The 21210-nt window shown below is 35.0% G+C and overlaps 3 protein-coding genes across 10 annotated transcripts; 1 reads left to right on the top strand and 2 right to left on the bottom strand.

The window, feature by feature from the left end:
- Window positions 1-2472: 2472 nt before the first annotated feature.
- Window positions 2473-5639, top strand: LOC148587038 (uncharacterized). 2 transcript variants are annotated; one of them, XM_088514959.1, is made up of 3 exons: window positions 2800-2824; window positions 3622-3909; window positions 4054-5639. In XM_088514959.1, exons 1-3 carry the CDS (start codon window positions 2800-2802, stop codon window positions 5637-5639), a joined length of 1899 nt encoding a protein of 632 aa, XP_088371085.1. The 2 variants fall into 2 exon arrangements, with proteins under 2 accessions (XP_088371084.1, XP_088371085.1); XM_088514958.1 differs by having other exon boundaries at window positions 2473-2824; window positions 3622-5639.
- Window positions 5640-5793: 154 nt separating this feature from the next.
- Window positions 5794-12192, bottom strand: LOC148587037 (rop guanine nucleotide exchange factor 14-like). Its single transcript, XM_088514213.1, has 7 exons — window positions 12109-12192; window positions 8858-9247; window positions 7905-8059; window positions 7745-7819; window positions 7382-7651; window positions 6700-7047; window positions 5794-6289 (listed from the first exon to the last, which is right to left on the bottom strand). The coding sequence occupies exons 1-7, from the start codon at window positions 12182-12184 to the stop codon at window positions 5912-5914; spliced, it is 1692 nt and encodes a 563-aa protein (XP_088370339.1). The 5' UTR covers window positions 12185-12192; the 3' UTR covers window positions 5794-5911.
- Window positions 12136-19920, bottom strand: LOC132174067 (alkylated DNA repair protein ALKBH8 homolog). 7 transcript variants are annotated; one of them, XM_088514208.1, is made up of 7 exons: window positions 18740-19920; window positions 18088-18189; window positions 17816-17902; window positions 16266-16391; window positions 15777-16064; window positions 14948-15013; window positions 12136-12224 (listed from the first exon to the last, which is right to left on the bottom strand). In XM_088514208.1, the coding sequence occupies exons 1-7, from the start codon at window positions 19040-19042 to the stop codon at window positions 12186-12188; spliced, it is 1011 nt and encodes a 336-aa protein (XP_088370334.1). In that variant the 5' UTR covers window positions 19043-19920; the 3' UTR covers window positions 12136-12185. The 7 variants fall into 7 exon arrangements, with proteins under 7 accessions (XP_088370334.1, XP_088370335.1, XP_088370336.1 ...); XM_088514209.1 differs by having other exon boundaries at window positions 12138-12224; window positions 14953-15013; XM_088514210.1 differs by having other exon boundaries at window positions 12145-12220.
- Window positions 19921-21210: the final 1290 nt, after the last annotated feature.

The following is a 21210-nucleotide window of genomic DNA, read 5'->3' as shown; positions in this document are numbered from 1 at the left end:
GCATTGCACGCCAATTGCAATAAGCTGGTTAGGCTTCTCCAAGGCTAGCCATATATAGACCTTTATAAAACAGAAACTACGTACTCGCAAAGCTAGCTGTATAGTATTCTATTCTTTAGGCTTTTTGAAGCAAACAAGGGTTAGTTTTAAAAGCAGCTGCAATTTTCAAAAAGATTAAAGAAAAAAAAAGAAAAAAAAAAAGAAAAAGAAAAGGAAAATGCTTTTACAAGGCTCAAATTATCTCTAGCTGACCAAAGTTTAGGCAGAGTTAGGATTGGGCCTGAATCCAATGCAATTAGGTGATGGTATGTACACTTTAATTTGACCACTCACAAGCAGGTCTTTTTTTTTTTTTTTTTTTTTTTTTTTTTTTTTTTTTCAAACATGTGGTTTATCTAATTTACAATTACTTATACGTAGTATCAAAATAAACTTAGAAGTCACTAAAGTATGAGAAAAAAAAATAATTTACTTCCTATAGACAAATTTAATTTCGTTTACGGACTTAATAGATTCCATTAGTATGACACTAACATAAGTAGTATACATGTCATACTTTTATTGGCTCTGATGTGTCACATTATCAGAATCTGTTAAGTCAGTAAACGAAATTTGTCTATAGAGATCGAGTAAATTATTATTATTATTATTTTGACATATCTCATGCATGGATCTTTAAATTCATTTTGATATATATCATAGAGAACTAATTACAAATTAGGTAAACTATAGGGATTAATTTACGTTTTCTCCTATATTTAAATGTCTTGTGATTAGTTAAGCCACTAAGACTCACCAAAAATTCAGATAGAAACTCCACAAATGGTTTAGCCTTCGCGGGTTGGGATGGAATAGGGTTATCTTCAAGCATCTTATCATGATTTCTTTTCCAAGGCCTATTGGCTATTGCTTATAACTTATAAGACAGCTTTTAGGTTTCTTTTCAAACACCATGATTAATTATTTCTTGGCTCTTTTAGAGTCAAAAGTTTTTTTTTATGTTACTCTGGAATTTGGCACCAACTCCACCACCCAACAACTAACCATGCAATTCCACCTGTCTAGCACTCGATCTTATCCCCCATAACTTCACAGAAGGTTCGTTGAGAGCAGGAAAAACTTTTTATAACATTCAAAGTCGTCTACGTGATCAAAGCGGCAATGTTATACTTCAATAAAATTCATACGAGAATGTTTTTTCTCGTCAACACGGAATGCGCAATAATGTATATATAATGATGTTTCTTGGAGCTTATAATTGCTTGCACAGAAAACAGAAACCTTAATTTCTTGCCACAAAGAAAAAGGCAACAAAATGTCCACATTAATAGACTTTGAGATAGTTGGCGTTCCATTCGCGGCCTTGAGGTTCACACTCATCAATTACCACGTACGTCATCGCTTCCATTTCCGATTTGCTCTCTTCGGGTCATGTTATAGTAGTGAGCCTATAATATATTCTCCAATAAACAAATCAAATCGTTTAAGATCTCGGCAGAATCAATGCACACTCAGAAGGAAGTCATGGTTATTATTCTTCTTCAATATGTGTTCCTGGATTTTGGGAAGAACCATTTGGGTTTTGCTTGGTTGCCCAGGAGATCGTGGGAAAGAAAATGTATATTAATTACTAAGAATAAATGACAAAAAATGAGTGGTCATGGGAATTGGTTAAATCTGAACCCTTGTTTTTATTTATTTTTTTAAGGAGATATGTTGTAGTTTAACTACCGTGCATCAGCCGGATCCTTTGCCAAATGGGGGTGGCCGTGGCTTCCAATGGCTTTTTCCAATGAACTATTTTGGTGTGGCGAAATGGGGTTTTTTTGTTATTAGTGGGAAATTGACTTAACTAATAGTTGGGAGTTAAGGACATTGACAATAAAATGATAATTTAAGGGGAACATATTCCACTCGAAAGCTTAACATAAATCAATAGGAATCAATTATGAATATCTTAGAACACCTTTATGAAATCTAATTAAATGAATATATAACGCATGATCATTAAAAAAATTTGATGACTGAAAATGGATATCCGAGCTACAGAGCATGCATTTCCCGGGACTCGTTGTTGATGATTTTATCGGATTAAATAAATATAACAATTTTTGTAATTAGGAACAAAACCCATCGTTATTGCTAGGCAGTGGGTCTCCTCTTCTCCCATTTTCCACAACTCAAGTGTGAACTGCTTTTGTGCAAAGCTTGGCGTGCTTCTTGGTTTGGAGAAAACACAGATTGATTAGACATATTATTCCTTCATCTTCCATTGAATTTCCATTGCTTTTAAAGCATGCCTCTAATTTCCAAGCTATTTCCAATACAGACAGACCACTCTCCGGCCTGAAAACGTGTGGATTATTCAAGACTTCCGGGCCACGTTTTAGCACATTATATATATATATATATATATATAAAGGCATGAGTATGATGATAAAGATGCACGTATATACGTACAACCTTTCGAAAATGAAGAATTGTTTTGCTGAAAATGTATTTTTGCTGTGGGTTACTGCTATCGCTTTTTCTCCTTTGGCTTGTGGCGATGGATGCAGCAAAGAACAGACGAGAGCTCTCTTGGAGATCAGAAACTCCACAAATGGTTTAGCCTTTGCTGGCTGGGACGGAAGAGACTGTTGTGAAGCAGACGAAATTGGTTGTTGGGGTACAAATGGGGGAGTTAGCGAAATGTATTTGGGCGGCTACGACAGGGCACCATCAAGTAGTACTACATGGTATCCAAATGTAACCTTGTTCACCTTATTTGATGAACTCGAAGAACTAGGTCTTGTTAACATGCAAATTGGAGGAGGGCTTCAACGTGAGAACTCTTACTTACTTCATTTAATTTTATTTGCTCTCTCACTTCCGCCTCAATTCATATTGGCTAATTTCTGAAATTCCAAATGAAATGTTATAATTTTATACATCACATATGGTCAATATATAATTGTAACTCTTACACCATACATGACATCTTTCAGAGAATCCTACTTTTAGAGTTCCAACTGGTAAGCCTAATAATACATCGATCGTTTGCTTTCAAATACTAGCTAGCGAATTATCACACACTTAATTTTTTTTGTTTATTTGGTACATATATAGTTTATCTGAATTTCCTTATTCCTCAATATTCACATTAAACACACAAGTTCACATAATTTCTCAAATTTTTTAATTGCATGCCATAAAATTTCATTAACCTATGCTGCAAAGATGTAACATGAAGTGCAAAATTTCATTATTTTTGTGTTGTTGTATTTGCTTCTTAGAGTAATGCTACTCGTCTGCACTAAATATTTTTACACCAGCTTTACACCAACCGATGTAACATGTTATAAATGGCTTTTCATGTTAGCCAATTTAATAACAAAAGTGTTAGCCACTTAAAACATGCCACATATCAACCCGTGTAAAGTTAGTGTCAAAATCTAGTGCGAAGACAAGCATTACTCTTGCTAGCTTCTTATACTTTACAAATTAAAACTAGTTAGACTAAATTTCTTTTAGAGAAATATTTACTTGCTAGTCACTCCTACCATTTTTAATTCTATGCCTTCTAAGCATATATGTACCCACATAGGAACTCATTTCTCAAACTCACTTAATTTGTTGCAGCTTTTTGCCAACTAAAGCGATCAAAACATCTATTACTGCTGGATCTTGATTATAATAGATTGGAAGGCATTATTCCCTCCTGTCTTGGGATGATTGAAAACATTGAAGAAATTTATATATCAAATAATCGCCTTCATGGCAATCTACCTCCATCAATATTCTCCAAACAAAGCAAGATTACGGATTTTGATGTTTCGAGCAATCAACTAGATGGGGTTTTATCATTTTCTACTTTTACCAATTCTTCAAGTCTGGAATACCTTGATCTTTCGAATAATCTCTTTCATGGTAATTTACCTCAATCAATATTCTCCGAAAAAAGCAAGATTGTGTTTTTATATGCTTCTAGCAATCAATTAGAAGGGGTAATCTCATTTTCTATTTTTGCCAATGCTTCAAGACTCAAGTCCCTCGTTCTTTCAAGAAACAAAGATTTGGAAATTGAAACCGAGTCTCCCTCATGGGTTCCAACCTTTCAGCTATTCTATCTGAACTTGGCAAACTGCATCCTCAACAAGAAGAATGGTCATGTTTTCCCAAGCTTCATCTCCACCCAACTTGATTTGACATGGCTAGACTTGTCTCACAACTTAATAGAGGGAAGCGTACCTTGTGAGCTACTATTCAACACGAGTATCCAAGTTTTATCCTTGAGAAGTAACCAAATTGATGGCTCTCTTTCTTTTGATTGCTTTGCTAATCAAACTCCATCACTTTATGCCCTCGACATATCAGAAAATAATGTCACAGGTTCTCTTCCTGAAAATATTGGACATCTTCTTCCAGGCTTATATCATGTTGACATGTCCTCAAATGCATTAGAGGGCATCATTCCTTCGTCTTTTGGTAATTTGTCTTTTGAGATATTAGACCTTTCTAATAACAAGCTCTCAGGTACAATACCTCGAGGTTTGACTAGAGATGGTACCCCACTGGTATATCTAAATCTATCAAACAATAAATTGAAAGGAGAAATGCTCCCAAGGGACTCCAGCATGACAAAGTTGAAAAGCTTACAACTCAACGGCAATCAATTTGAAGGAATGATCTCACCCACCATATCAAACAGTCCCAATTTGGTAATCCTAGATATTCGAAATAATCACTTGTCTGGTAATATTCCAAAGTGGTTGTATGATCATCCTCGCTTGGTGGCTGTTCTTTTAAGTGGAAATCGATTTGAAGGTCACCTACTCCGTAGAATGTGTGGAATGCAAAGTTTGCAAGTTTTCGATATCTCTAATAATCATATTTCAGGAGGTATTCCCTCATGCCTTGATAACATTACATTTTGGAAGAAGAGTTCTCCAAACTCTACTGACTCGAACTATTACACAGTACAGTACATTGAAGATTCAACTGGGCAAGACAAGAAATTGCAAATTCAAATGTCCTTGCGAATAAAATATGAGGTATATACTTTCCAAGGTATCCCACTCTCGTTGATGTCTTTAATTGACATGTCATCTAACCAATTGATAAGGAGCATTCCTTCTGAAATGGGAGAATTGTTACAGCTTCGATCCTTGAACTTGTCGAATAATTTTTTAACTGGCCCCATTCCAAACTCTTTCCGAAACTTGAAAAACATGGAGAACTTGGATCTTTCCCACAACAAGTTGACTGGGGGAATCCCTTATGAATTGGTTGGACTCACTTCTCTATCTACATTTAGTGTTGCAAGTAACAATCTTTCAGGAAGAATCCCATTTGAGCGGCAGTTCTCAACTTTCGGGACGCAATCCTATGACAACAACCCAAATCTCTGTGGAGTCCCTCTGCCAAAAAATTGTTCAACCACAAACAAGCTTGAACCTGAACATGAGGATGAAAGGGAAGAGACTAGAATAATTGATAGTCCTTTATTCTTCTACGCATTTGTTGCTGTCTCTTATGCATTTGGATTTTGGGTTTTCTTTGGGATCCTAATCATTAAAAAGAATTGGAGGCAAATCTATTTTAGAGCTGTGGACAAATACATTGAGACATGTTTCGAAATGCTCTCCAAGTATTGGTGATTCACACAGATAACTTTATAGTGGAAGTAGAAACATATTTGTACTTCAGAGTAATGTCTTCAATAAATATGTTATATGTCCTTTGATACATATCGCATTTTAAAGCATTTGAAATCATATTAGCTTAGTTTAGATTTTGGTAGGACCATATGCGTAGTTAATACTTTGCTATATATTTCCAAGCAGTACATTCAAAGTTTGCCATGATCTTTACAAAAAGAAGCTATTGAAGACCATGCTTCCTTTTTTTCTTTTTTTTCTTTTTATTTTTATCAAGGTGAATTTTTAGGAGACACACTTACACAAGCCTCTCTATCGATGCACCATAGTCTATTCCAACTTGGTGTTGTAGCTACCGAACTTGCTTTGGCATCACTGTATGAAGATTCCAAATCACAAGTACTGCTTGAATTAGAGTCACAATAGTTTCCATGCACCTGGTTCATCTGATCAATCAACGAGTGCCTTACATCTATATCAACAGCTGAAGTTTCACAATGATTTATACCAGAGAAGTAAGGCATTGCCACCGGTGAATTTGAATTGCTCAAACCATCTTCTTCCAAAATATCTCTTATCCTAGACAATATGCTATAGGCCAAGTTTCCAAGAACACGGGAATATGCTTCCAGAATTGAATGTCCAACATCCTACAAGAATTGATAAGGAAAATTACTGCCAAATCTCTACAAAAATATATTTGTATAGGTCACTTCTGATTAAGACAGTTTATCCATGTCAAAAGAATTTTCTAGGGTAAACATGGATATAAAAGATAAAAAAATGCAACTACTTTTCCTTTTGTTCTTTGCCCTCTTTTTTGTAGATAGAAGTAGATGTCCACTACTGCTAGACTATGAACTAGATAACCCAGGTGAAGGTCAATGTAAATATGAGTACCAGTATAATGACAACCAATACATAAGATAGCAGAGAAATCAATCTGGTATGGCGGAAACAAAAATATCTCAATGAAGAACAAAGAAAGCCAAAAAATTGGGGATGAAGAGTGATGTTTTGAGAAAATTGGCAGAATGGACATGAATACGTGATAACTCACCTTGCCATACTGAATTTTTGTAACATTAAGAAATGTATGGGGAAGGTTTGGATATCTGATCTTGAGGTGATGTAAAAAGGCTTCTGCCCGGTCCAACAATAACTCCATCTTATCCATCTCAGACATTGAATCCTTTATGAAGGACCATGATGTTCGAACTGGGGATTTACCACCAACATGTTCTGTAACTTTCACTTTCCAAGCAAATATAGCAGCTTCCAACCTATTAATGACCTCGAGAGCACGATGTTCAAATTTCAAATTAAGAGAATTGAGTATCTCGTCAGATGAGCTTGATTCTGCAAACAACAACTTGTAGAGTTCCTCACCAAGGCTTGCCTTCCCAGACTGCAAGTACATAAATACAAATGCCGTTATAAGTTATAGCACCACAATGAGGATTACAATTTTGAAATTTCATGTGTAAGTTTAATCATAAGCAGTGATGATCAGATGATGTAGACAGTTTTCAAGTCAGAAGCATGCATACTAAGTCCCACTTCAGTTTGATGTGTCAAGGTTAGCTAGCTCAATCTAAAAGCTTCAGTCTACTTTAGCTTTGCATGTGAACCCACTTTTGGCAAGGATCAAAGATGAGGATTTCCCCAGCTCTCTCATCATAGCTTAATATCAGAAAGGCAGATTAATTATGAATGTTTTAAATGGGAGAGAGTTTAATTACCTTAGGAAGAGCATCTTTAATAATGGCCGGCACAGGCATCTCAAGCAAAACATTTTCATTGATTGATTTGGCAGCCTTGAATACTTGATGTACCACTCTTCCTTGATGAAGCAATTTCTTCCTCTCAGTGTCAGAGAGCCCCGTCTTTGGTACTTGAGGTGATGGGAGCCACCATCTCTTACTTTGCCGGCCGCTATTATTCCTTCCTTCTGCCCGGCTACCTCCTTCTGCATACCAAAACTCAGTATTCACCATTGAATCTAACGTCTCCTGTAACATGAAAAGCCATTAAGATTAATTTGAGTAATACATTGATGCATAAAAACTTCTCTAGATTATAATGGGAATGAAGAGATCACCTACAATAAGCATAGAGTCCAATTTTTGAAGTGCCGGTAAATTCATGTGAATGTCAACACGGGCTTGTGGTGTCATTATCTACAAAATAAATGTCGAATCCAAATCACACCATAAGTAAAATCCGTACTGCTTTATTCTTCTGTCCAATTGAAATAGAAAATACCTCCAGGGTTCGGCCATTTGCACCATTTTGCTTCGCAGGAACTAACTCAACCATATAGTTGGTAGGGGAGAGTAACCAGTCCATTTCTTTTCGCCATTTGCTCTTACTTTCTTCAGGGAGTGGTTCTAATTTCCACAACTCTCCAAAAACCGTCGCTGAAAATCCAATTATTATATTATTCTAAATAGTTAAGAGAAAAGGTAATTATTCTCATAGGTTACATTATAAAAACAGAAGAAGTTTTCTAAGGAATAGCTAGGGCCCCAAGTTAGTGATAGAAGGAAAATGGTCCGGCATTATATGCTACCCACAAGAAGGAAAAAGTAAATAGATAAAGAAATATTGATGACAACATATAAAAAATAAAAAAAAATTAATTAATTAAAAAAATAAAAAATAAAAAAATAAAAAATAAAAAAACTGCTTTGAACAGTCTGAGTTTGATAGGAAAGATTATATGTATTTAGCATAATAAATTTCTGTTCAATCAAAGGCTTGTTATTGTATTCTCACAATCATTTATTTAGGAAAAACTTGAATATTGTTTTTACTTACTGATACAATCACTTCGAAAACATATGAACATCAAAGATTAATTACATTGTTCGCAAATGTTGAAAATAATATGCTATTAGCTACCCTAGTACATTTAGAATTTTTTTTTTTTTTTTTTTGACATGTTCACACTAGAGGGGGAAGGGGGATTCGAACTAGTAACTTCCACTTCATGAGGCGTGGTTTCCAGCCAATTAAGCTACTCCTTGGGTACTAGTACATTTAGAATTCTAATCTCATGAGTTTGACACCTCCATATGACACAGAGATATGTAATGCAGTACAAGTATCCCACACTTGTAAATATAAAAATACTTGAAGCAAATCCAGAAACTATAGTAAGGGAAAAAGCATATCCAACTAATTATTTCTATTAAGCAAACGGAACCTTTTCATACCTGCTAGATTTGTGATGCCATTAGACAAAGCTAAAGCAGTGGTTTGGCCCTTGCATCCTCCTGTAACATCTTCACCTAACAACAGGTTTGCAAATTTTTCTTTCATTGCCTCCACATCTGAAAACTGAATGGCATAAGCAGGTTTCTCTTTCACATAAAAATGTTGGGGGCTTTCTGAGAGCTCCCATTCATCATAACTCTGTTCATCCCTCTTCATTGTTAACCACTTTGAAGAAAATGATCCAAAAGCATCTTTGCTGGAAGAGCAGCTTGAGCCACCATCGTCCAAGGAGTCGGTTACACATTCATCCCCTCTGCTTGTTCTGCTTTCATTTTCATAAGATTGATTATTGAGAATGCAACTCTCAAGGCCATTGTATGTCATTATTCCTGAAAGATTCCATTATAGTTTTTGTTGTGTCAGAGCTCATATGGAAGGTGAAGAAGTTGTTTTAGTTTACCAAACAATAAAGACCAAAAACATAAAGAACAAATTTAATATAACACGGTTGACAGCTTTGGAACAGGACATACAAATGCTCATTGGTTCTCAACATATAAATGATGCGCTTGCAACTAAACAAGGCATACTCCAAAAAAATAAAATGCTAAACTATAAACATGGCAATAAAAACACTTGAATATAAAAATTTTAATTCTTCTAGAGACTTTTTGCTGAAGATTCTATCAGTAAGCATTGTTTGGCATCACAAAGTAAATTATTTGCTTCTGGTCTGGCTATTTATTCCAAAATTGATAAAATTTTCTCATTGTCTGCCTCTTTCACTGTTTTGGCTCTCTCTTAGTCATCATAGCATATTTAATAGTCACAGGCCCTCAAAAGAAGTTTACATCTTAAAACACAATGCTGCCTTTTATTTACATGTTTATGCTCTCATTATCTCAAGGCACATCTGCATATTTGGAGGAAAAAATTGTTAATAAAAATTCATGTTTTGAACAAGAAAGAGGATAAAATATATAATTGTTTAATAAATACTGTCTATAAACCATTACAGATATTGCTGCAACAGTCCAACAAGGTTCATACCAGAATGTGACGTAGGTTATCACTCAAAATAAAGTACATGACATATATAAGGACACATAGTTCATAATTACATCATTTCAGATGATAGCTGTTGGTTCAACAACGATTATGAAGTGATAATCTCAATTCCAATAATATCTAAGTTAGTTTTCCTTTTCCTCATTTTTACAATAAGGCATCGAACTATAAAACCATCGACTTCCATCTAGTAACACTTGGATTATGTGTTAATAATCCCAATATTTGGACCAAATTTTTTTTTTTTTTTAATACATGTCGAGAGGATCGAAAGTTTGCGACCTGGATAATAGCTCCAAAATTAAGGATGTTTTCGCAAAAAAAAACCTTTGGTTTCCTTTCTTTTTTTCTTTTTTCTCTCTATTTTGGTAGAAGCACATGACAATTTAATTAGAATAAAGAGGTGAATAGAAAGCATATGCTTCCATGGCCATGCAGATTGGACCAGAGCAAGAAGGAACTTTCCAAGAAACTACAGAAAAAGGTCTTGAAGCTTCATCTTTAGAACGTGGTTGCACTTCCATTACAAATATAGAAAAGCACAAGACAACAAGTCACAACACATAGACATAGGAACGACACTAAATGGAAAGGAATGAACCTTAGGAGGGAATCCACACAGTGGAGCTGAAAAAATAATAAGTTAAATTAACTTTCCAAGAAGAAAAAAAAAACAAGAAGTTGAATTAAACACTGACTTTGTGTCCCCACCCAGTTACTTCAATGTCTCATTTAGTGGGGAATAAGGGCCCACAAATGTCAATTAAAATAAATTGTGCGAGCTACGCAATTTATGCGGGCTCTGTCCCATACACTTTGAAAAATCAAACACAATCACATGTGGCGGATGGAGTTAAAAAGGGCTTAGAATTTTTGTTGAAGCAGAACATTACAATGTTCTTACAGGAGAGCTAGGTTTTTCAAATTTTTTTTCAAAAATTAAAATTTAGTTTTTAAATGATGTGTCACCATCTCATATAATTTATTGTTTTAGTCAATATGGTCAAGTTATGGAATGGAATAACCCCATCTAATGGGTTGCACATAGCGAGATACAAAAGAGTAATGCTACACTTAATATTTATTTATCACATTCATTTTAAATTGTTTGATGTGACAAATTTTAAGTAATTTTTTTAAATGACTATCATAAAAAATCACTTAAACACATTATGTCCGTCAATATAAAATAAGTGTAATAAATAAATGTAATGAGTAGTATTATTCCATACAAAATAAATCGCAAAGGATTACTTGTTAAAAAAAAAATAGGCCATAAAGAATTAGGCTGAAGCGAAAAAAGAAAAAGACCAATGATGGATTAGATAACTCATAAATCCACAATTTCCAAAACTGCATACTTTTCTATTTTGGTTTACATTTTAAAATTGTGTCCTTATCGCTTAATTTTTTACCCAATGTTATTGATTTACTCTAATGTTCTGTGTTTAGATAGGAAACATAAAATGAGTTTTTAAAGAACACATTTAAAATTTCTGGTGCTTTACACATACTAAATTTCAAAATATGTTAAAATTAAATTTTGAAGTGGCTTGGGGGACTAGGCCTTTTATATTGAATGTTTTGGTGTTTAACTCGAAGATGATTTTCAGGAAAATTTTTGAGATCTATTGTAATGGTACACCACCATTAATATTCTGCCCAGAAATTGAACAGAGGCACCATAGATGCATGGCAGTCATGGGGCCATGGCTGTCACGCTAAGAAGGATTGATGGGCTCTCTTACACATCTCCCAATCCCCACTTTTATGAGCCTCAAACTCAGCCCTTCAATTCACCAAATCCATCTTTGTTCTTTATTCAAAAGAACAAACAAATTGAAATGGGAAATGATATTTCAACTTTTATATTTGAGCAGCACCACCACCCATCTGACAAAGTCTAAAGCCCCTGTATTTATATTTCTTTTCCAACAGTCACCCCATGTGGTAGGTTCGTTATCCAACTAAAAGCACCGGATGGTCAAGATAAGACTGCTAAATTAGTTTATCAGCTATGACTCACGTGAGACTAATAAGCATAAATCACGGAAGATTCAATTTAATTAATATTTGTTAACACTAACAAACTATTTCTTCTTGTTTTAACATTACCAAGAAATTATAAGAGTGAGGAAGAGAGGGGGCCAAGTGAGTAGGAAAAAAATGAGAGATGCCTTACTCTCTTGCTCATCAAAGTCGATGCTAATCTCTCTGTCTCGGGTGCAGCAAGCAAGCCTTCTCCTCATCCCCATCATCTTAGCTCTTATTTTTTAACACCTTTTTGTCTTTGTCTGTCTTTTGGATTGGAAAAATAACACTTAACTTTTAGAACATGATTTGGCAAACAAAAGTCTCAGTAGAGATCCATAGAACAGTCTTAAGACTAAACAAAACACAAAGCTAAATTGAATTATGTGGCATGTTATAATATACAGAGATGTTTGCTCCTGTTTTAGCAAGGAAGTTACACAAAACTTTTTTTTTTTTTTTACCAAAAAAAAAAAAGTGGCCAGAATATATAAAAAATCCCAATTACTTGAAACTTTTTTGTTTTAAAGAGACCATAAAAATAAAAAGTATGAGTAATTTAATCTTATTGAAAATGGCAGAGGGGATGCAATCCTCTATTTAGTAGAAAAGGAAGAACAAAGGTTCAAAAAGCTAGAAAAAAGCAAGCTATTATGCATTGCTATCGATGTGTAAAAGGAGTTGAATATAATTTTTTCAGCCCTATCGCTGAAGTTTCTCTATCTTCAAAGCTTTGTGCATTCTGCTCTCTCCAAATACACCATATTAAACATAAAGGAGTTGACCTCCAAACTTCCAAAATGTTACAACACCCCCACCTACCCTCCCCAACTCATTAATAACTCTCTCACCCTTCTAGGCATAACCCAATCCACACCAAAGAAATTAAATAGCGAGCTTCATAAATCCCTAGCTACTTCACAATGAAGAAGTTGATCGATAGATTTCCCACCCTTCTTGTACATACAATACCAATCTACTACAATGATGTTCCGCTTCCATAGGTTATCCGATGCCAATATTTTTCCTAATGCTACCATCCACACAAAGAACACCACTCTCGAAAGAGCTTTAACTTTCCAAATATTCTTCCAAGAAAACAGGAAACTCGTAGATATGATTAACACATGATAATACGACTTCACTTCAAACTTGTGCCTCTTGGAAGGGATCCAACATATTCTATCCACATATCCTTGCCTTATTTTGAGAGAATACAACATCACACATTATGCCAAAAACTGATCTATGACCCATCACCCACCTTAAATCTGACAAATTTTGAAAAAGTTTCCCACTCTCTCCTTATATATTTCCACACGCCCACTCCAAATGGCCCTATTACCTCCTTAGAACATCAACATCCCCTTATTTTGTCATATTTAGTTTCTATCACCAATATTCACAAAGCCTCTTTCTTCATAGCATAATGTTATAACCATTTACTCAATAGGGCTCTATTAAACTAAATTAGGTTTCTAACCCCCAACCAACCTAGTTTCATTGAAGTACAAATTTTTGACTAGTTCACTAAATGGAACTTAAACTCATAATCAATTCCACCCCATAAAAAGTCTCTTTGAATTTTTTTAAGCCTATTAGCCACACTCATTGGAATAGGTTAAAGAGACAAGTTAATAAGTAGGCAAATTGAAAAGAGTGCTTTTTTGTCTTTTCTTTTTTGATTATTTTATTTATCAAACCCAATGGCAAACTCAAGTACTTCATCGGCAAAGACGATAGTCTACAACCAAGAATACAAGCCAGACCTTCTACATCTCCCATATCACAACAAGAGCTATCTCTAATTTCACCAAATTAATCTTCAATCTCGATACAGCTTCAAAAAATAAGAAAAGACATCACAAATGTTGGATTTGTTCAAAAAATTGCCTAAAAACACAACGTATCATCCACAAACAATAGGTGGGACACTAATATCTATTCATTATTCCTCGACCTCACAGAAAAACCAGACAAAAGTCCCCTATCCTTTGTCGGGGTCATCATCCCTTTGCACCTCCATGATAGCTACAAACAACAATGGCAATGACATGTCCCCCTGTCTCATTCCATGAGAACGACAAAATAATTCAGATTGTGAACCATTGATAAGAAAGGAAAACTGCAATGCAGAAATGCAATGTGCTTCCCAATCCCTCCATTTCTCCCCAAATCCACACCTCTTTATCAAATATAACAATAACTCCCAATGAACATCATCATACACCTTCTCCAAGTCCAATTTACCTAGATCTAATCCGACTACCCAAACATTCATTAACAACTAGAACTAAATCCAAGTAACTATGCACGTCTTCGGTAAACTAATAGCATTGACCAAACATAAGCATTTGTAATTCAATAAGTCACTAGATTTTACAATAAGTTGCACGACTGGGCCATAGGCCACACTTTCCATCTGAAATTCAATAATATTCTATATCTCAAATAATTTTAAGGGTGATTACCATGGCATGGTATCTTATTCTAAACACATCTATATTCATTGGTGAGCAATTTTTATGTTAGTTGTCGATGCAATTAAACAGGACTCACTTTTACCACAAAAAAAAAAAAAAAAAAAAAAAACATTTGCAGCACTTCTATTGCATTTGAAATGTTTCCCAAACTGTTTTTTATTTTTACCTAAAAAAATGTAAGAGCATATAGAACTATATGGTTGAAGAAGATACACAATCTATATATTCTGCTATGACACCATATAAGTAGTTATTTAGGACATCTGTCATATCATTCTCAGGCAGTCAACAAAGATGGCATAGATAATCACACAATTGAAATCTAAAGTGGACAGGAGAAAGTGCAGGTACTGACTTCTCTGAATGTGTACCATGAGCAACCAACTTCATTGATCCATACTATTGAGTACATACAGCAATGCATCCAAATATAGAATTTATTACTGCTAGAATGTGAAGGTCAATGCATCTGGCAGTCGACAAATTCAAAACTAAACTCCTAACCACCTTACGAAAAGTGAAAGACACCCTCCTTGGAGCCCTTCTGACAATGCTGTCGTTCACTAAATCAATCTGTAAAACAAGAATCATTGACATATGCCTTTAGGAATGAAAATAACAATGCTAAAGCATACTTGCACACACACAAAGAGAGAGCGAGAATTTTTATTCTCTTTGCCGTAATGTCAATATGTTAAGAGTAATGCTATATACCACATTTTTATCTTACAACTACCATAATGTTGATGTGGTAGTCTCAATCAATCCTTGATTTTTATTTTTTATTTTTTGACAAGGACTGATCCAATGGTTAGTTGAAATAATCACTTCAGCATTGTGAGATATTTGTAGGATAAAAATGTGGTTTCCTGCGTTACTCATATGTTAATCATTATAAAAGCAATTTCATATAAATTTAATTGAAATCGGAAACATATATCAAGTCGTTAACTAACGAAAAAAATCATTGTCGACTCATCAGAACTGATTAAAATTATAATAACAATTATAAAATAAAGTATTCCATTAATATAACTAAACAAATACATAATAGAAGGTTAGGAAATTCGTGTACTCAATCTACCCTCTGGATAAGAGAAATGGAATACTATGATTGGAAGGTTTCTCCAAATGAAATACTTTTGCATGTTTTTCTGGCCTTCCAACATAGTCTTAGAATGTGTGCATGGATACGACCACTTATCACTATATTTCACATTATTGCAGCTTGCTAATATTTTCAAATTACAATTTACAAAATCTTTCAGAAGAATTCGTCAATTTGAACAAATTTCAGTATAGAAACAGTTGATGACCCAAGGATAATATGATATACCTTGTGGTGTGGAATGTAATGATGCCAAGCATAATGAGCTTCCCCAGATAATAGGAGCATGGACCGTGGGGGAAGATAGATAGCCCTCCTTAGGAAATTTGGGCCATTTTCAGGAGTTTGCACCTTTGTACTAGTACCTGAGGTATTCGGAAGCCAAGTACCTTCTGTGTATCTCCTGAACTCCATTATGCAAGGCCCAGCTAACGAAAGGCTGAAAATAAATCCCTCAAATGCAGAATGGGTGTCTATATGGGGAGACAATCCCACCCCAAGTGGGTACTCATTAACCTGTAACATAACCATTGATCTTCAGTCCTAATTATGAAACATGAATACAAGTACCAATCATCTTAAAAAAAAACTAGAGCCATTATATAGTGACAAGCATCAATGCATAAAAGCTTGAAAGAAATACAAAAAAGAGATTAATTTTCAATTTAGAGAATACAATTACAAACATTTTATGTACAGAATAACATTACCACATACCGTCAGTTGGTCCAAAACTATGTTTGCATGATTATCAAGGTTTGGAAACAATGAGATCCTTTCAAGAATGGGAGAAATGAATGACGGAAGTTCACTTAAGTGCTGTCTTGTATTAACATTCCTCGTCTGTGCCACCAAAAGAGAGAAGGAATCAGGAAAAAGCAAAAAAAGAAAAAAAGGAAAAGAGAGAACACTGAGTGAGTATTTGATATTCCTACAATACTATTTTTTAAAAAAATAAAAAAATAAAAAATAAAAATAAATTAAAAAAAAGAAGATAATTATCTAACCCTGATTTAGAAAAGATCTAATAGTTAATAGTTCTAAGGGTGTAGAGGCCAAGAAATGATTATAAGCAACAATTTCCATCAGAAGAAGGGGACAAGAAAAAGAACAACTGAATACTATTTTGAAGAAACAACAATATTGTACAACATTTACAGTTGCTTCTATCCCATTTAAGACCAACTTTATAATCTAGCTCCAGCAATGACTTCGCTAATTCAATGTTTAACGTGATTGCCTTACTTTATAATCTCTTTCTACAACAATATAAAATCCTAAAGTCCTTAGTGGCCATTATGTAAATTCTGCTACAATCTGGCTTATAAAATATATTCAAAACAATACAGAAGAGATATAATGCATACGCAACCACTACCTTGCACCACCACATATTGGCTAGAGAAGTTCTTGTTGGTCATTTAGACTTTGTGAAGACTAGATTGTTTTCCAACGTATTTGGATTTGGGAAAATAATACATGCATACAAGTATATCCATCTACTTCGACAAAGCCCAGACCACACGAGTTTTGTTAAAACACATATTATAAGTCCTTAATCTCAGGTGGAAAAATATGGAAAAGCTAAAAGATACAAAGAATGAAGCTTAGGTCAAGGTGTCATACAGAATGGATAAAGGCAGCATTTGCAGTAAGGTCATCATATTTAATCATAAGATCAATGTTTTTGTTTTGGATAAGTATTTCAATGTTATTAGAAAGCGCAAAAAGGCGTAACCTAAGTACATAAGAAGTATACAAAAGAAACACCTATGTAGGGGGAAGAAAAAGAACACAAATCTAAAGATTCTAGAAAATAAGAAAAGCGAAACCTACAGGTAGCAACCATCGACCTATAAAGGGTTTAACTCACATAAGATTAACAATGTAGAACTAAAATCATTCCTCTAATGACTCAAGTTGATACCTTTTGGTAGCTACATTATCCACCAATTTCCACCAGTTCTTGCAGCCAAAGAAATAGTTTAAAGAAATTAAAGCAGAGGATGAAAGAAAAACAAAGAAAAAAAAAAAAAAAATTGCTGCCAAGAAATCTTCTAGAGCTACTATGACAGGGATAGCAAAGGAAATTGATTACTATTTTTACAATACAGAATCCCAGAAAGTCTAGCTTATGATATATGCTGACTTGCATACATATCATCTCTTATATATGTGTGTACACATACATACATATATAAATACACGCATACATACATAAGTATCAAAGTGGCAGAATGAGGCTAGTTCTTTATCATGTGGCATACTTCGTAGCAAAATTCATAGCCATAATGCTGAACCCCTCTTTTGGCAAGACTTTTCCAAGGCTTATCATCAACTGCTGCAAGCAATTCCTGAAAAACCAGGAAAAGTCACATATAGTATATAGTGAGGGTCAAAAATTTCAAGTAACATTTACTTAGCAAAACAAAAAAAAAAAAATTCAAGTAACATTTAGTCAGAAAGGACTCAAAAGTTAAATGCAAATGACGGAATAATGCAAGGACAAAGTACTGCTACAGATGACAACTGACCTAACCTCCTCTACTTGGGGGCTGACAAAGTCATGCAATAAGTAAAGGCCTGGAATGTTCAAATCCAAATCCACCAAAGACACTGGAACCGAGTCATTAACCTTACCCTGAAGTAATTACCAAAGTATAAGATATACATGAACTGGATAATGCAGCAAATGTATGATAAAAGGTCATGAATCTTGTTGAGTCATTAACACATCTACTTTACTTTATTCTGAAACTCTGAATTTTGACAACAATGGAATAAAACTTGATTTATAAAAATTTACAAGGAACTCAAAAATCCGTAAATATGCATGGTACAAATTATGTGGGAAGATCTACAAACTACATTTGAACTGAGACGCAAGAATCAAAACATTCATGGAATCCATTGAAATCTTAATATCTATTAGGCACAAATAAAGGAGTCTGCTGAGAATAATCAAGCAATCGCCAACCAAATCATGTGGAATCTGTGTTGAGAAAATAGCAGTTATCACATCTACCACTGTAAATTAGTTTTAGCATTAATTCACCCATTACATTAGTAATTCATTACAAGAAGCCAAAGTAAACAATGCAAACCTTACAGAAAGTGAACCAGGAAACAGCATGATAAAGTCTGAGCTCAAGCATTTAACACTCTTGAGCAAGTAAGGAGACGTCTTATACCTGCAGAGGAGGTTGAAGTACTGAATTCCGAATATGCAAAGAACGGCCTCCAAGGTCAGGACAAGGGTGTCCATCTAATGCTTCCAAGGCAGCTTTGGAGGAACTCTCATCACAATAAGAAACAATGACACGGGCACCGCTCTCATCGGCAGAGCAGACTCCTTTCAGTTCCCCAAAAGCACTGAACACTGAAGCAATGGTGTCATGAGAAAGCCCCACCGCCGGCCCACAGTTGGCCACAAAAAGGTTGGGACTCGACTTGCCTTCCACACCCTTTGGACGCCCAAATCTTTGCAATCCCATTGCAGATATTATCCCGAGTTCTAGTCCAATTACAAAGTCACCTTGTTAAAACCTTCATATAACTTGCAGCACAAGTGTTTATATATATATAGTAATTGGCCCAGGGGAGGGCAAGAGAAAAATCGAACTAGTAACCTCTGCTTCATGAGGCGTGACCCTAACCAATTAAGTTACCCCATGGGGTTAACTTACAGCACAAACAATCATCTAAGAAAATCTGTAAACCAAAAAATATATATATATTAACAGAAATGAGCCAAAATCAGCAAAATCCAAACTATAACTGTGTTTGGACGATCCCGGAAGAAGGATTATCATGTTTTTCTTTAACAATAAGTACATAGTAATGCCAAATGTAACTACAAAATATACTACAATTTTGTTACAATTGGTGCAAGTGTAAAGAATGGTATCCATCGATTGACGGCCAAATTCATGGTGGGTGAGATCCTGTGGTATACATGGCATGACAATGTAGCAGCAATATAAATTTGTGAAGCCCATTGAGCAAAAACACCAAATACTAACTGTAAATGAAATCTTGAAACTTGGGATTTATTGGGCTCTAATGGGTTCATTGAAGAAATTCAACATATTGAATAGACTCTCTTTTCTCATTTTGCCATCCATGCTTCAGCGGAAGGCACAAAAGTTGCAAACTTCGCGGAAATTACAGAGAACGATTAATCTAAACACGCCCTGAACTAAACCCTTTTGAGCATAAAATCTATCATACGAGAGAGAGAGAGAGAGAGAGAGAGAGAGAGCTTGCTTATAGGAAGCCGTGTATTCGATGCTAAAAGAATTTAGCGTGCTCCCGGTCCCGGGTTCTAGAATGAGAACCGAAAGGGTTCTTCAATGATGACTGCAGGCGGCAATTCTTTATCAAGTTTATGATTATGCAAGTGTTGACTTATTTAATTAGGTCGACCGGTTAAATCTCTAAATAATTATGGGCAAATTTTATGTTGGGTTTCTATCAAATTCACCAGTTGTGTAAAAAATAAATAGTCCTAAATATTGTGTGTCAACTTCAAATAATGCCGATACTTGTTGGTTGAATTTGGGCTCTGATATCATTGTTGGACTTGCTTCAACCTAGGGCCTGACGTATTGGGTAGTCTTGGGCCTCTCTCAACCCCAAAAGTTAGCTCAAGAGGTGGTATTTTCCTTTACATTTAGAAACTGACCGCCAGACCCTTCGACAACTGATGTTGGATAACCTCAACAATCTCACCCTCACACATTAGGCCCGAGGTCGAAGTAGAGATAACATGTTTCTATTGTGGACTATTGGGTCGAAACTTATTGGTTGAACCTGGACTCTAATATCAGTGTTGGGTAGTGTTAAGCCTTTCTCAACCCAAAAGCTAAATCAAAAGGTGAGGATTTCACTCATACATATCAACTGACCACCAACCTATTTCACAACCAATGTGGGATAATCTCAACATTATGTTACTCAAATGATGCAAGTAGTTAGGTAATTTATGGATAGGAAGAAGGTCAACCCATAATATAGTAATCGGAAGCTTAGCATAAAATCTTGCTTCATCCATTAGCAAGTGGCTGGGGTTTCTACCAGTGGGGTAGTTATCTTCGTTATTAATTAAAATATTATTAACCATATAGGGTGGTGGACTGATAGTTCAATGACCCAAGAAAATTTCCAAAGTAGTTAAGCATATACTAGGGCATGAGTTCGAATCCCACAATGAAAATTTTCATGTCTGATTAGTGTAAACTATCTTAGTTCCTATTAATGCCCTGGTAGGGTTGAGTCAGACTATAACTCAGTCGGACTTGAAGGAGCGCCTACGGTTCTCACCATCTATACCTCTCTTTTGCGGTTTCCAACAGGTAAGTACTACTATAATCACGCAAAAGTAAAATAGCGACAAATTGGTCTTCTTTGCCCGTCCTTTTGCTTAGAAAAAAAATTAAAAAAATTAAAACATTATTAATTACTAGCCCAAAAGAAATAAAAATACAAAACTCAAATTCAATTCAAATAAGTCTTAATCCAAATTGAAGTGGAGATGACACAGATTAATTATCTCTAGCTAGCTGACCAAAGTTATTAAGGCAGAGTAGAATTAGGCCGCAATCCAATGCAAGGTGATGGTATACACCTAATTTATCTCCACTTTCATTTGACCACTCACAAG

Source organism: Corylus avellana, chromosome 3 (genome assembly GCF_965113065.1).
Source record: "Corylus avellana chromosome 3, dhCorAvel1.hap1.2, whole genome shotgun sequence".
NCBI classification, from domain to species: Eukaryota; Viridiplantae; Streptophyta; class Magnoliopsida; order Fagales; family Betulaceae; genus Corylus; species Corylus avellana.
The sequence above is the reverse complement of the archived record's forward strand: the minus strand, read 5'-3'. Positions and strand labels throughout refer to the sequence as shown.

Bases quoted from the DNA above. Each gene is read 5' to 3' on its own strand.
- LOC148587038 (XM_088514958.1), top strand. From the start codon at position 2,473: ATGAAGAATTGTTTTGCTGAAAATGTATTTTTGCTGTGGGTTACTGCT. The intron at 2,825-3,621 runs GTGAGAACTCTT...AATTTGTTGCAG, and splicing joins AATTGGAGGAGGGCTTCAAC to CTTTTTGCCAACTAAAGCGA.
- LOC148587037 (XM_088514213.1), bottom strand. From the start codon at position 12,184: ATGATGGGGATGAGGAGAAGGCTTGCTTGCTGCACCCGAGACAGAGAG. The intron at 7,652-7,744 runs GTAGGTGATCTC...TTCATGTTACAG, and splicing joins AATTGGACTCTATGCTTATT to GAGACGTTAGATTCAATGGT. The intron at 7,048-7,381 runs GTAATTAAACTC...ATGTACTTGCAG, and splicing joins TTAAAGATGCTCTTCCTAAG to TCTGGGAAGGCAAGCCTTGG.
- LOC132174067 (XM_088514206.1), bottom strand. From the start codon at position 19,042: ATGGGATTGCAAAGATTTGGGCGTCCAAAGGGTGTGGAAGGCAAGTCG. The intron at 18,190-18,739 runs GTATAAGACGTC...TAATTACTTCAG, and splicing joins TACTTCAACCTCCTCTGCAG to GGTAAGGTTAATGACTCGGT. The intron at 16,392-17,815 runs GTATGCCACATG...TTGGTGGCACAG, and splicing joins GCTATGAATTTTGCTACGAA to ACGAGGAATGTTAATACAAG.